The 15,874-nt window shown below is 45.8% G+C and overlaps 1 protein-coding gene across 6 annotated transcripts in view; it reads left to right on the top strand.

The window, feature by feature from the left end:
- The window catches only part of RPS6KC1 (ribosomal protein S6 kinase C1), an 89,086-nt gene extending 83,252 nt beyond the window's left edge, over window positions 1-5,834 (top strand). For all 6 annotated transcript variants that reach the window (XM_046939648.1, XM_046939647.1, XM_025148969.3 and 3 more), the window contains 3 exons: window positions 830-912; window positions 1,756-1,851; window positions 4,932-5,834. In XM_046939648.1, the coding sequence (XP_046795604.1) occupies window positions 830-912; window positions 1,756-1,851; window positions 4,932-5,042 (290 nt within the window). In that variant the 3' untranslated portion in view covers window positions 5,043-5,834. The remainder of the gene's footprint in view (window positions 1-829; window positions 913-1,755; window positions 1,852-4,931) is intronic.
- The last annotated feature ends 10,040 nt before the right edge of the window (window positions 5,835-15,874 follow it).

The raw sequence follows: 15,874 nt of genomic DNA, 5'->3' as shown, positions 1-15,874 counted from the left end.
TTTTTCTGACTGATATAGAGCAGACTGTGTGGTGTGTTTGTATTTAATATTTTTTGCAGTTTAAAGCCTGAGTTACTGAAGGCCAAGTTTGCTGCATGCATCGTGCTCTTATACACACAATGGCTGACAAAAGTCCCACCTCACCTCTCCACTACTGCTTGCTTGTGGACAGCAAAAGATGGCACTGGATTCTTGCTGGTTGCTAGGGAAAACTTTTTATTCCTAGGTAGCTAAGGTGAGCTTGGGCTGAGCTTTAGCAGTGCATTTACTGTCCATGTCTAGGCTATGTGAAGTAGATTTAGCATCTCCATCTAGTTCTCAGCAGACAGGAGGCTATTGTGAACAGCCTGCTATAGTGATCACAGCACAGAGTATGGGTTGGCCATGGGATGAATCCTGCCCTCCAAGACAAAATTGAAGCGTGAAGTTGATGATTACAAACTCTCTTGTATAGCTTTTATGGATGCCTCAGGTCAAACTTGCCAGTCTAGCTCTTCTAACCAGAGTAAATTCTGTAAATGTGTTTTGCTTTACCATCTGTTACTGTCCAGTTTCAGTGTAGCAGAATCCTAACCATAATTCCTAAAAGTCTTGAAAATGCCTGTGTGTGCAAGGAAAAAGCAAATTATGCATGAAATGTGTAGTGTTGCTGTGTTTGAACAATGCAATCTGTAGGTGGCTAAAGGGCTAACTAAATTGCAGGCGTAATGAAAGCTCTGTGGTATTTAGTATATGTTCTGTCAGCATTAAACAGTCACCTTGTAAATATATGTTAATTTTGAAGGTGTAACTGACCTTTTTAATATTAATTGAAATGTCTCATGCTTAGAGGTTGGAGCTATCCTAGAAGAGACAGAAGCCTGTGACTGGTGGAGCCTGGGCGCCATTCTTTTTGAACTGCTCACAGGAAAGGTAGGGGACAAGTTACATTATAAAACTGGCATGCTGGCCAATAGTTTCTCACAAGTGGTTTGTCCAGTTTTGATTTTCTTCCTTCTTTTGTGCAGATGTGCTTTGCATAGCAGAGTATCCTTGATATGCTATGTCTTCATGGCCAGAGAAATTAAGTGTGCTCAAGCTTCAGAATAATTTGATAAAGCTGCATCAAGCTCAGGACTGAAAAAATAACCAAAACCCATGCTGTCCTCTCAACCACAGTAAAATCAAAGCTCTCTAATATCCCTTCTGAACATTTAGTATTTTTTTTGCCCCGACATATCTTTGTTTCAGCACTATTCTCTGGGATAGTTTAAAAGCTGTGTATTGCAGTGACACATTAATTCAAGCCTGAGCATGTTAATTCAAGTCTGACTCTCTTGTGGATTGCCTGCAGTGGGAGGTCTCAGGGTGATGTGATGATGCAAAATTATCTCACATTGAAACAGGAAGATACCACCACCTCTCAGGAATGCTGATTTCAGTATGTGAAGACAGCGTGCTCCGCCAAATTGAACTAGTGGATATTTGGCAGTTCCAAGTGACGAAAGCAAAGTTCACCAAATTCCAAAACTTTTCAGCTTTCAGCAGTAGAGCAAGAGCATTATGATGTAAATGTTCTAATGGCAGATCTCTGGGGGTACTTCAGTATCTGTAGAGGTTCCTTCCAGAACCAGTATTTCAAACTATGAAGCACTGAATTTTTAGCCGTGTGTGTTAATTTACATGTAAACTAGAAGATAATCCAGCACTACATTTTTTTGAGTCAATAAATGTATCTGATTAGTTTTTTCTTTGCTTTTTTTTTTTTTCTTCCAGACCCTGGTCGAGTGCCATCCATCAGGAATAAACACTCATACTTCTTTAAGCATACCAGACCATGTATCAAAGGAGGCCAGATCGCTGATCCAGCAGGTGACTGTGGGGGAAAAATCATTTTCTGTGGGTACACGTGCAGTCTAGATGAATACTTATGCACCTGAGCTGTTCTTGTGCAAATTATTGTAAAAAGAAAAAGCTGCTGATAGGAATGTGGATGGGTCTTTTGTCAGCAACTGATGATTTTTGCCTGACTGGTTTGTTGCATCTGGAAACTGACTTCTGCTTCCCGGTGCTTCTGTAGAAAACCAGAGTGCTTTGCTGTTTCTCCAAAGAATGAGTTTGGGTGCTTTGGCAACACCTATTGGTGATACATGGCCATTTTAGGAATTCTGTCCTAGCTATTAATGGAAACGTTTATGACAAAGTGAATTAAACTCGAAAACATTGAAGCCAATCAAACAAGATGGCTCAAAGTGCCATGAAACCTAGAAGACAATGATTTGAAGCATCAACCACTTGTTGAAAATCTGTTGCTGTGCTTCAGGAAATTCTGGGTGAAGGACTTCCAAATGTGAATAGTCTGACTTCTGTAAGAAGAAGATAACTGGTAGGTTAGACAAAAAGCCAAATGAGAGACTTTAAAATACAGACAAACTTCCAGAGTGATATACCACGTATTTTCAAACTAATTAGATTTAAGTTGTCACAACTGAGGAAAATAAATCACTTGTCTGTATAGAGTCTTGAATTTCAGGTAACGCTATCTTCCTCCCTATAGTTAATTTTGACCTAACTATGCAAGTGGAGCCTGGATCTGACCTATTCCATTTGAGCTGAATAAATAATAGACGTGAGCTGTCGTGTTCAGCTTTGAGTGAAGAGTATCTTGCTAGTGAATATGTGCAAAATGACATCTCTTAGATGAGGATCTGAACAGAAAAAAAAAAAAGGAAAAATAGTTTCTGAAGAAAATGAAGGAAGGATCTTTTGAATATTCAGCAAGTCAAAAGCCCTAGTGACTGATTTCTGTGCTGTTAGTGTTGAATGATGAGTGGAGAGGCAACCGAAGTTTGAACCTCGAGATCTGAAAGTGCTTTCACGTGCATCTGTGTATTTCTGGCAAGGATAGGAAGGCATGAAAGAAAAATCCCAATTTTGTTGAACCTGTATTTATTTTGTTAGATGGTAGCAAACTGTTGTCCTCACCTACAAGTGCGACGTGACTTGGATATAGTGAATGGATAAAGAAAATCAAAATCAGCTCAATGAAGGGAATTCTTCCCTTCTAATACTGGAAATGAAGACAAATGAAGTCATCCAGTTCACTTTTCCCTGCCAATATAGGATTGTTCTGTGCAGACAAATGCATTGCCTGTTGTCATGTATGCAAAGAGTGGCTTTTTTGCCACTTGGAATGTAAGTGGCAGAGATATGTCTGCCACTTTCAGATATATTGCAAGGCCATAATCTGTTCAGAGGACAGTCACCCTATTGCCTGTTAGGTTAAGCCTTCTGATGCAGGCTGGTGACGTGTCAGGTGGAGGTTCAGCTCTATGAGCTAGTAAATCACATTTTTGTTGTGTGACTATCCAAGGAAGCTGCCATTCATTTGTTGAGGAAGCCTTGTCAGGAAAAGGAAGAAAGCTCTCTTGGCATGGATAGCAATTTGTCATTGCGACTTTCCTTCCCTCCACTGCCAAGGTCAAAGCATCACAGAATAACTCTCTGGGTTCAGTGTTCAGCTACACAGAAAGCTGTCAGTCGTCTCCTGCCATGGCCTCCAGTGCAGGTGACTTCATTGTAAACACCTCTTTCATTTAGCCATTTCTAAGAAAATAGATCTTTGTATTTCTGGTGCTCTTCTGAAAGGTGAAGTTATTTTTTATATTGCTTTGGTATTTTGCACCCAAGAATATTTTTCAGGTGTGACCAGACTTCGCTACTGTGAAAATATGCAACGTGACTTTTAAATAAGTAACTGCTGCAGTTTGTGATGCATTGGCTTTCTAAGAGTAGAGATCTCCTGAAAGGACAGGCTGCAGAGAGTAAGTGCCAGTGCTTCCTTTCCCCCTGCTGGTACTTGTTACAGCTCAGCAGAAGGCGGAGGGACAGTGGCAGCATCTGCTTGTGCTGTCTTGTGGAAGATCTCAGAGCAGCACCATTCACTGTCAACAAGTTACCTTTACTATGTGGCATTACAATTGCAAATAGCAAAGCTATCTTAGAACGTGTAAATTCATATGTTTATGGAAGTAGACTCACTGAGATGTTGAGTGCATTAAGATATGAGAACACATTGTTCCAGGAGACAACTGGGAGAAGTTATCCTATTAGCTATTGCAGAAAGAGCAAGAAAGAAATCGTGCCTTTGTACCGAGTGTAATTGAATAGAGGATAAACAATTCTCTGGAAGTGCAAAATATTTTTGTGTGTCTTTATTAATCTCTTCAGAGTATTACCTTTGCATTCCCTTTTATGTGGATTGATATCTTTAAACAGATGTAAATATTGTGATTTCCTTTGCACATGGATTCGGCATGTGATGTACAACTAGAAAGCGAACGAGGTGCTGAATCTTAGGAGATTTCCATGGAGCCCTTACGCTGTTGTTTTGTTTGTTTTGTTTCTTTAACCACTGGGATTCTGATTTTTCAATCTTAATGCATTTGTAGAACTCATTAAAAACTTTTTTTTTTTTTAAAGAAACAGAGAACTCACTGCCGTGTCCTGGTATTTTAGGAACAACTCGCAACTTATGAAATGGAAAGTTACAGACCAGCGTCCCTCATGTAGCCTTATTGCAGTGGTGTGAGCAAAGGTTAACATGAAGCAAATGCAGTGGCCACAGTTCTACAGATGTAGGCTCTGGCTGCTGTTCTCTTTTTAAAAACGAGGTTATGCTTAAAATGAAGTCCCAGTGTACAGTGCTTCAGGGTATTGCATGCTGTGATCAGTACTCTCTGAAGACTGTATCGCTGAGACTCAAGGAAAAGAGAGTCTTCCATTTACTGCATTTTAGGAATTTCAAGTATGCTTCACACTCTTGAAAGTAACTCAAAGAGCAGGAAAACGGTGGGATGTCCTTTACCTTAGACCTTTACGGAACTTTTAAGCTGTTGTTTTTGTTCTTACTCACTGAATCGTATATATATATATTTTCTCTTTATATCAAGCTTTTGCAGTTTAATCCTGCGGAGCGTCTTGGTGCTGGCGTTGCTGGTGTTGAAGACATCAAATCCCATCCATTTTTTGCCCTCATAGAATGGGCAGATCTGGTGAAATGAGAGATGCGCTCGCCCTCTGAACAAACTCAGGTCAAGTGGACAAGTTTCTCTGGCCCAGAACAACACCGACTTTCTTCCCTCGGGTGTCCCAAATCCTTGGACATTCTAACTGAAGGGCGCTGGACCAATCATGCCAAAAGCGAACACTTTTAACAGGACTCACCGATTGTGCAGGGTGCTAGCTTATTTTTATGGCAACTGGCTGCTATGTGTGTGTAAGTCTTCTCACCAAAGGGTGATTTGTGATGAAACTGCTGCGTAGCATGCTTAGCGCTGCCAGACTGTCAGCTGAGTGACAGTGCCCTCCTGGTGCTTTGTCTGGTGATGGAAGCGTCTGTAGAGCGTGCCAGTTGAAAATATCTTTTATACTGTATGTCAGTAGACCATTTCCCTATGCTAAGTGCAGCTGGAGGAGGGAGGGGAACAAATAATTTATTAATGGTATATGCTGAATAAAATACTAAAATGCTTTCTGCAAAACTTGACACATTAAAAATAGTATATCCATTAAAAATTAAGAAAGCTGTTGCATAATACTGTGGAATGTGTCTTGAAAATGGCATATCACTTCAAACAGTGGAAAGAGCATATAAAAGGCAAATAATCCTGTCAAATGTTGTACTTTGTTGGCTGGCACTGTCTGTTTAAAACTCTTGACTGTTATATTTGATGAGCTACGTGTTAACGTCACTACAGAAAGGGAGACCTCTCCCTCAGCCAGATAAACACTGCTTTTGCAACTTGATAAGGAGCAAGAAGACACAGTGCTAAATAAATGTGTAGATTACAAAAGGAAGCTCTTCTCTCGTCATTGCAGCTACTACTTAGCACTTAATGAACTTCGCTTCCTCTAAGTGTCCTATTTTTAACTATTTCTTCAGGAAAAACCCTTTCTTCTTGTGTTCTTCTGCTTGAGGAAGCTTCTGAACTTTCTGTTTGTTAGTGATCTGAATAAATCAAAGAGAGCCTTCACCCACTCTGCCGCTCCAGCAGGAAGGAGCCTGGGCTTTGCTCACGCTGAGTAACTTAAGTGTCATCTCTGAGCAGACCCTGGTGGGTAAGACCTGGAAGCGAGCCGGCTAGCTGACCTGTTGGTTTGTTGGTAAGGTCCAGAGAATGGGAGAAGAACACAAGGGGTGCAGAACATTGTGCTGTGTGCTGCATTTGCTGCTAATCAGCCATGCTTGTACGGGTTCCCGATGTACGAACACTGCACACTGTAATGTTGTACAGATTATGGATCTGTGTTCTTTTCTAAAAAAACAAAACTTCTCCCCAGCTTTATCCGGAGCACAAAGACCAGACTCCTTTGGGAAAATGAGGTGACAGCAATGATTTTTGAATTGACTTTTTTTTTTGGGGGGGGGGGAGTTGTATCCTTCCATTTGTATTTTAGCAGCGCATTTTATGAGCATTCCCCAAAGTGCATCTGCACAGTCTCCATCTGTTAGACACCAGGTCGGTGTATTGAAATAAAGTGGAAAAGGAAAATGCTTCACTTAAACAAAGGAAATCTGGAAACTTTTTTTTTTCCTTTTAAAATTATTCCACTCCCCTCTTTTTTTGTTTCTTCCCTTTCTTGTGATCACCAGGCCAGCAGAGGGGCTGTAACAACACCGCAGGTTGTAACCAGGTCACTGGTATCACCGCCTACGGAGCACCGTCCAAGATTACATCACTCTCAGAAACTGTGCTTCAACCTACCACCCTCTGGCTTCATAACAGGAACTCCCTCAGGTGAGCCACAGGAACGACTTCCTGCGCCGAGAGGGTAGGAAATCTCTAATGCAGAATCCGAGCTGATGCAGAGCTTCCTTCCAGCGCTGCCCCGGCTGTGACTCTGGGGGGCTCATTGCTCAGGGGAGGCCTCCATCCCTGTGCCACCTGCCTCCATCCCGGCGGCTCTGCCTGCTGGCACCACCTCGTCATGTTGTTGGTTCCATTCGGCTGTCCCACTGTGTTTGCCTGGCAATAACTGTTAAAAATACAAGCAAACAAACAAACGTAAAGGGTTTTTCCGTGTTACCTTAAAACATTTTCATGTTCAGGTTGTGCCAGTGTTGGTTACAGGTGAAAGCAGCGTGAGCAAGCACAGCAGGACAAGCAGCAGAAGGAAAACGCTGCTCTAGCAGGAACCAAGCGACCAGTGACTCCCACTGATTTGGTTTAAGTAATGACACAGTGAAATATTTCTTTTTCATGTGCAACACTGAGTAACGAGGAAGTCTAGATGAGAAGGAACAGGACATTTGATAAGACAGTTTGCTGTAACTGCGCCTTTGCGATGCTACTGTTATTCATTACCTTTCCACAGCTTCAGGTAATGACTTTGCTAAAGAAAGCACAGTCTGGAGTTAATGGCACATTAAAAATCTTGTTTTTATAGATAGATAGATAGATAGATGGTGGATTCTATTTTTTGTTGACATTTACATGTTTTATTTCCTTTGTACCTAATGAATGGCTTAAACGACTTGGGAAATATTCTGGGTTATCTTCTCTCTGTTATGAGGCCCCATGGTGCACATCTCTGTTTTGCTGACTGCTGAGGAGTGCAGCGCCCATTCCACCTTCTGTTGCACCTAACAGTCGATGGCAGAGCAACCCTGCCAGTTTGTTCACAGGAATTCCTGTGAGACGACGTAGAACAGTAAAATACACATATAGATTTTCCTCATCTATTTAGACTAAGCAGATAACACGCTTCGGATGTCTGGAAGTGATAATTCATTGCACCCCATTGAACCACTCTTATGTTATGTTTCTGTCTCCTACTGAAAAAACCTCAAAGAGAAAATATATGAAGGCTCTGTGAGCTTCTCCTTCTTTTTGGTCTTCTCCGACCTCCTCCTTTTTTCTGATCGCTCCATCTCCAGCCTCCCATTCACTGACCTTCTTTGACCTTCTAAGACCACCTTTTCTCTGACTTTTTCCTCTCCCCTCTGCTCCCGTCTTCACTTTTAAATCTCTTCCCTGCTCTTCTTCCCTGCTTTTTTTTTGACCGTCTATGGCCTGCTGTCACCTTTTTTTGACCCTCCTTGACCTTCTCTGGTTTTCTTGGATCTTCTCTGACCTTCTCTTGTCTTCTCGGGCTGCTTCCTTCTCTCCCCCTCTTCTTGATCTTCTCTCTGTCCTTCTCTGGTTGTCTGCTCTTCTCTGACCTTCTTTTTCCCTGTGTTGTCCAATGTTCTCTTCGCGGACTTCTGTTACCCATGGCCGTCTTTTCTTTGACCTTCCCTTCTCCCATTTTCATTTTTAAACCCCTTTATCTCTGCCCTGCTCATCTCTGCTCTTCCCTTCCCTTCTCTTGTCTTCTCTGACAGACCCTGGCCTGCTTTGACGTCCTCTGAGCGCTCACGGCCCCCTCTCCACCTTCTTTCCCCCTTCTTTGAGCTTTTTCAACATTCTTTGAGCTTCTCCTGATCTTTGACCTTTGGCATTGAGCTGAGTTGCTGTGAAGCACACCAGAGCCCCCTCAAAACCTAAGGGAGAAACTGCCTCTCATGAAATGTAGGGGACGTAACATTGTTTGCTTTATATGGCTGTATTCACAGCTTCTGCTTGTTGCCCGGCTCCTCTATCTCCTGTGAAAATCACCTCTCAGACAGCAGTTATTGTCATGCTGACTCCCTGCACCCCTTTGGGATGCTGAGTTGGCAGGGTTAGCTGCTCTGGAACATCGACTCGGCTCTTTTCTCCATTTCTAAACCTGTTCCTTGGTGCGTCCCCGCAGAGAAGGGCAGCGGGATGAAGAAGGCTGGGAGGTCAACCTGCTCTAAATGAAGCACTCAGCATAACAACGCACAGGGAAGTGCGAAGTAAACCTCTGAGGGCTTTTTTTGAGTGTGGTGTCATTTGTTTTTTCAAGGACACTAAGTAGGAAGCCGGAGAAACAGAAACTTCCTCTCTGGTGAGATTTATGGCAGCGATTTAAGCAATAAAATGAAAAAGTGCACTTGTTGATTTCTTGGCGTCTGTGCTCTCCACGTGGATTTTGCTGTGAGGTGAATGCAGCCCTTTCTGGGCCGTTGTTTGGGCCATGTCTTCAACCAAATGTGGGCGGGGGGGGGGGCCTGGTGTAGCTCTGCTGCAGAGGGGAGCTTTGGGAAGGGGGAGCAGAGCCAGCTCCTGGAGGAGGAACGGTGCCTGCTCAGAGGGGCTGTGCAGCTGCTACTGGCTGCTACTGTCACACTGGCAGCGCAGAGCCATCTCTTGCACAGTGGGGCCGTTTGCTGCCAGGGCCACCTACAAGAGTGGAGCAGGGGAGCCCAGACCCAAATGTGGGGAATCCCCAAGAAAAACCTCAATTCTGGTGGACGGAGGAAGTGGTGGATTTGGTCCAACCTGCTAGTGCTATGTAGTGAAACCCCCTGCACTGCTGCCGTGGGCCAGCGGAAGCAAAACCAGGCACAACAGAGAATGGTCCAGCCTTCCAGCAGCAGGCGATAGCTCCACATGCTGCCCCAATGGGAACTCGTGGCCTCTTGGCAGACTAGAGGCTCTCGTCCTCCAAAGGCAGCTCTGTCTCCATCTTCTTGGCCCAGGGACCTGTCAGGAGGGATTAGAGCTGCTGCCGGAAGGCTGTGGTGGCACCATGATAGGCGGGAGGGCTGGGGATGCGCGTGCTGCTGGGCAGCAGGGAACTGGCAACCTCTTGGGAAGGCTGCAGGCAGGTGCCTTGATGCTTTGCGAGATCCCAAGTTTGGCAAGTCTGGGAAACGTCCTTCCGGGGGCAATACAGTAGGCAAGCTGATTGGCAAGTGGCAGAGCGGGATAAAGATGGGCCAGCCAGGGAAGGAGCAGATGTTGATCAGCAGTCCTCTGCAAAGCCTTGCTAGCCTTGTTCTGCTCTGCCTTGGAGACAGCTGTTGTGCCTCAGTATGACCTTGCTGCAGGAGCTGCATGGTGGCAAAAGGCGAAGCCACAAACCAAAACAGGTCCAATGCAGCTGGACAAAAGGATTGGCTCTGCTGGCTGCATTACCTGATGGTTCCTCCTGTGCTGCAGGGATGGAGGCTGAAGGGGCAGCTGGAGACAGTGGGAGGTGTCCCTGGAGCCTCACCAGCACAATGTAAGGTGAAGAAGAATAAGCTCTGGTTTTATTCTGATCACTTGCTTAGTAGTTTTTCCTTCCCAGCTAAACTCCTCTGTGCCCTATTCTGCTGGTTTCTCACACCCCTCAGCCACTTCTCTCTGGGGTATTGTCTAGATTTGCCCAGCTGCCTCTGTTCACGTCCTGTGTTGTGTCCTTCAGCCCTGGCCACGGGTTTTCTTGTTCTCTTTGTGCCTCTGCTTCTGAAATGCTGTCCTAAAGAGCTGGGACCTAGGGGTGGATTATTAGATACAGCTGGTATACCCACGTAACGATGAAAACAGAGAGGATTGCTCCCACAGAATGAAAGTGCTGGGCTTGTAAAAGGGCTAGGAAATAGCTTACCCCAGAAGCATGTAAGTAATGAGAGTTTTATGGCGCCCAGCACAGTGGTGGGACAGCAGAGAAGAAGCCTCCATGAGAGAGGACAGTGCTGCACTGTGATTTAGGGCCTTCTGCTGGCTGGCTGCACTCCGCCTGTGGTCCCGTTTGAGCACTGTGCTCTCACATTTGCATGCTCATAATCTTCCTTTACGAACCAGGCATGGAGAAGATCAGGAGCCAAGTGGTATATATCCTTTCTCCAGGCTTTTTTTTTTTTTTTTTAACTTTCTTCCCTACTGCTCTGCCTCCTTCATTTCCAGCCTGAGCCCTGGTTTGACCTCAAGAGAAGTTCTCTGAGCCCAGACCGTGGTCCCTCAGAGTGTCGTGCAAGCCGAGCAAAGGTGAGTTCCTCAATCCTAAACAGATTGGCCCCACATAGAATTGTGGAATATCCTGAGTTGGAAGGGGCTCACAAGGATCATCAAATGCAACGCTGGGCTTCACACAGTACTGCTCAACTTTCAAACCCTGTGTCTGAGATCATTGTCCAAATGCCCCCTGAACTCCAGCAGCACGGGGGCTGTGCCCACTGCCCCGGGCCTGTTCCATGCCCACCCCACTCTGGCACAGACCCTGTCCCTAACCCCCAGCTGCCCCTCCCCTGGCACAGCTCCACACCGTTCCCTCGGGCCCTGCCGCTGTCACACAGAGCAGAGCTCAGCGCTGCCCCTCCGCTCCCCGTGAGGAGCTGCAGCCGCCATGAGGCCTCCCCTCAGCTCCTCTGCTCTGGGCTGAGCAAACCCAGGGACCTCAGCCGCTCCTCATACACCTTGCTCTCCAGGCCCTTCACTATCTTTGTTACACTCCCACAGGGTAATGCAGTGCACAATGTGGAATCCCAGCCCTCTTCACACTGCTGGGAGTTTTCACTGGGTCAGGGGTTTGCCCTTGAGATAGAAGCCAAGTTCTTGAAAAGAGGTATAGAGATTATATTTGCTTTCCAGCTTTAGGGATACACAGCCTAAAGCCAAAGCATTAGCGGAAGGTCTGGAGGGTGCAGTTAGCATGGCACTTGGCTGCTGCCCCTGGCTGGGCTGAGCTCTTCTCCCCCAGCCAGGTGGAGCCCTGTGGGGGTGGCAGGAGCTGGGACCGGCCATGGGCCCTCTAAGAGGCCGGGTGTCGGTGTCTGGCCTGAGCTGTGAGGACGAGGCGCTCCCATAACAGTACTGCTCCCTTCCCTTCAGGGGACCAAAGAGAGCGGGGCAGAGAAAGGCCGGCGTCTGGTTTCCTTGTTATTTCTTTTCATAAATAATCCCTTGTACTTGCACCCCAGACTCTGACAGCACTGAGAACGCACAGGGTTGGTGGGGTTCTTTTCCCCCCCTCCGAAAGTTATTCGTTTGGCTAGCCCTTAAACAATAGGTTTTTGTCTAAATCGTCACCAGTGAGACTGTCAGGAGAGGCCCCCTCTCCCCCTCCTGCTCTCCTCCTTTTGTCTCCAGTTGCGGGGTCGGGATTCGCTGCCAAATGGAGGCGGTGGCCGCTTTTCCAGGCCCCAGATGCCAGCGCGTGGCAGCATCTGGCTGCTTGGCAGGCACGGGGCAGCTGCCTGGCCTGGCCCTGCTGCCATGGCCGCTGTGGGCATGAGGGCCCCAAGTGGGGGTTTGGGTGGCAGCGACGCCTCCAAAGGGTCCGGGATCATCCGGCTGCCGTCGGACTCCTGGCCCTGCTTTTTGTCCTGCTCGGCGGCGTCTCGTGTAACCTTACCTCCTTGTGCTGAGAGCGTTTCGGGTGCCTTAAGGCATGGAGCTCTTTGAAAGAGAAATACAAATCACTAGAAATGTAGAGATAAAACCCTCTCCTTGGAGGCCATGTGTTTGGCATGGGAAACGCATGATAACAGCTTGCTTTAGAAAGGTGACATTTCCACTGAAGGCTGAATAATAAAAAATGCATTCTAAAAGCTGAGCTTTCCTCTGTCTTCTGATATATTAGACTTTTGTAATGAAGACAGCTTCTGGGACCGGGGAATGCGCCGCTTACTTGAAATACATGTGTGGGAGCTCTCCCTAGCCCTAATGGGTGTCACAAGCGGCTCGGGCTGCATTAATGTGGTAAGCTCTATTAAAGGGATTGTCAGGAGCTGATCGCGAGCCGTGAATCAAAGCCGCCTTTCCCCAACTTTGTTTTAGCTCTGGCTCGCACGTGTAGGCATACTTGCCTAAGGTTAAGTCTCTTTTAATATGAAGATGCACAGAAATATTCTGATATGGATTTTTTTTTCCCCCCTTTTAATTCAGAACATGCCGGTGAAGGACTCCGGAGGGATGGGGAGAGAGGAGGCAGCTGAAAGAGGCTCCGAGGGTCGCGTGGAGGCTGTGCTGCGGTGTTCTCGCAGGGAACCGCTGTGCTGACAGGCAGCTGCTCGGCTCTGCAGCCGCACAGTACGTGCAGCCGGCACGCGCAAACGCCGGGGCCGTGTTGACAAACGCCTCGTCAGTGCGAGATAGTTAAACCTGCTTGTTTAATCATTGGTGCTGTTTCACCCAGGGCTTTGAAACGAGCACGCTGCTGCTTCGCAATATGATGCGTACGAAAGATGCAAATGTGAGACTTTCAGGATGCCGTTTAATTCAAAGACTTGTAGGGATGTACTACTATGGTTAATTTTTATTTATTTATTTTAATTATTGTTTTATTATTTTTTTTTTCCTAGAAAGAGTATTATTTGTTGTTTGCACAATAAAACCCTGGCAGCCTGGCTTTACCACGCAGCTCTCAGGTCTCCTAGCAGAGCTGAGATCCCACTTGCGATGTGCCCCCCACATCGGCACGGCCCCATACACGGTCCCACCTCGGTCCGCACACAGCACGTGCACAGAGGCACGTGAGGGTGTGTGTGTGTTTTGGGCTGGCTTTTCTGGCATCGAGATGTGGAACTCGTGCTGCTGGTCGCCTCCTGTCCGTAGCTCAGGGTGGCTTTTTGACCTCCCTCCCTTTTCACAACAATATCCGCCTTCATGCCAGCATACTATCTTGTCACATTGTTGGCCTCATCTTTGGAAATATAGTATCTAAAATTAAAGATTTGCTTCCGTTTTGGAAATTTTGAAGTGACCTTTGTCACTTACATAGGGAGAAAGTGGTGCAAGTCAGGACTCCTTTCACGCTGTCAATAGGAAACAAAGCGGAGATGCCTTCTGAGACTTCCTGCAGACCCTCTTCGTGCTGTAGTATCTCAGTGGCCCTTTCAAAGTGCTTCTGGTGTGTGGATAATTTTTTAATCAAAAGGTTTGTTTTTGAGGGCTGATCAAAAGAGAATGCTTCGCTGAAATGTAAGCTTGTTCTTTAGTCAGAAAAAGACTTAAAGCAAAAATGTCACCTCAGGATTTAGAGAGATGGTCAGTGCATGCTTGTGTGTCAGTGCCTGAGAGAGACGTCTCCGTCAGGAGAGAATGTAAGTGCTTGAAGATGTTGGTAAGTGACAAGCTGTCTGTCCTAAGGCTGTACCTACTGATGGAGCAGAGCCTGGTGGTGCTCCTACTGTTTGAGTTTTTATTGGTTTCCTGTGAAGGATAGTGAAAGCCAGTGCTATCTAGCTGTGTGGAATTGGACTCAGTGCCCCTTCAGGGTCTCTTCCAAATCAGGATATTCTGCAATTCTATGACTGATGAATTCAGGCTCTGTTGATATCAGAGCAAATAGTTACTTCTTTGCACTAATTTAACCGACATAAATATAAATGTGCATTCTAATGAGTGTGGTCAGCTCTGTCTATGGTCCGGGCCAACCAACTGCAGCTGAAGCTTTTGGAGAGTGGAGAGCTTCCATGTTATTTCAAAATTAATGGCCTCATCCTCTCTCGCTATGTATGCTTCTAATGTGCTGATCATGCTGGGACTGGGTACTTCAATACCTTCTTTAGGCTCTTGGTTTGTATTTCCAAGCCCAGTGCCACGCGCACTGTAATATGTAAGGTGAACAGAATTTATATCCAGCACAACTTTCTGACTTACTTCCCTTGTTCCTCAGTGATGAAGAACTGTGGATAAAAACCCCAAAGTGCTGGTGTTCAGGTGTCTTTCTGGTGGGAGCTTCACACATGGGTGACTGCAGCCACAAGCTAAACCCCATGTCAATTGCACGCCAAGGGCACCCAGAGGGCTCCACCGAGGTTGCTGCTACTTGCTGCCAGGCTATTTGGAGGCCTGTGAGGTTTTCTAGCAGAGGACAGGGCTTTGCTGCGTTGTCCTGAGCATTTTCCTAGGGCGTGTATGGCCACTTTTTATGAAGCAAGATGTATTCTGGTTACATGCCTGTATGCACAATGCTTATGTGTTACGGCCTTTAATCAGAGCTTGGGCAAATACATCTAAAGAAAACATAAATGTGAACAATGGATTTTTTTTTTAGTAATTAAAATCAGTTCCTTCTCTGAAATCTTGATTAATCAACATTAAATATCGTAATGCCGCATGAAATACCCCTTATCAACAAAAATCAAAACAGGTATAAAAATGCCAAAGGACTTCTGCCTGGAGTGGTCAAATTTCAGTGCAAACACAAAGGGTCAACTCGTGGCACTTGGCTCCTGTATTCTGCTCGTAAGCATCCCCGCGTATTTGCTTTGCTCTGTCTGTCTTTTTCCTCCCTGTTCCCCTCTCCATACATCAGTGTCGGGGAGTTCAGACATCACAAGGGCCGGTGGCTTTTTTTTATTATTATTGTAGTGCCTAATGTGGAATTTAGAATGAGCAACACTCTTTCCTGTCGGTACTTGGAAACTCTTTTGTGTTACGTCCGTCCTTTCTCTGAAGTAATCGCCCAACTATTCCTAGCAATAAAATGTTCCTCTCTAGCCCCATCAGATACGTTAGAAAGATTAGTGAAAGATCTGAAGGCCCGGTTCAGCTGAGTTAAACAAAACTTCCACAGGCTTTAATGTACTCCTTTTATTTTGCTGCAGATACTGCCTGAGGATATAGTATAGGAAAAAGACACCCGGATACTGCCTGATAGAAGCAAGCAATGCACTTCATAGCAAGGCTGCGTGTTGTCTAAACGACATAACTTGTGCAAGCCGCGTGCCAAGGGAAAGGGACAGAGAGAACAGGAGCTGTGCATCTCTATATCCACTCTATTTTTTAGTATCTTCAAAATTACTACACTGAAGTCCAAAATTTCTTACAGTGCTGGAAATTGGACTTGTCTCTCCTGTCAGCTGGAGCAGCAGTGACGTTCCTGTATGGCCACAGCTCAGAAGATAAACCATTTTCAGTAGGGCAGCTTAAAAGACTTACTTGGCATTGATGCTTTGGAGTAGGGAAAGTTTTCCTAAAATCTTTGAATATATAGCTGACAAAAATGGGAGAATTTGTTTTCCTTGCTTGCTGCTGAGGGACTACTTGAGGGGGAG

The sequence above is a fragment of the Gallus gallus genome, chromosome 3, assembly GCF_016699485.2.
Source record: "Gallus gallus isolate bGalGal1 chromosome 3, bGalGal1.mat.broiler.GRCg7b, whole genome shotgun sequence".
NCBI lineage: Eukaryota > Metazoa > Chordata > Aves > Galliformes > Phasianidae > Gallus > Gallus gallus.
The sequence above is the reverse complement of the archived record's forward strand: the minus strand, read 5'-3'. Positions and strand labels throughout refer to the sequence as shown.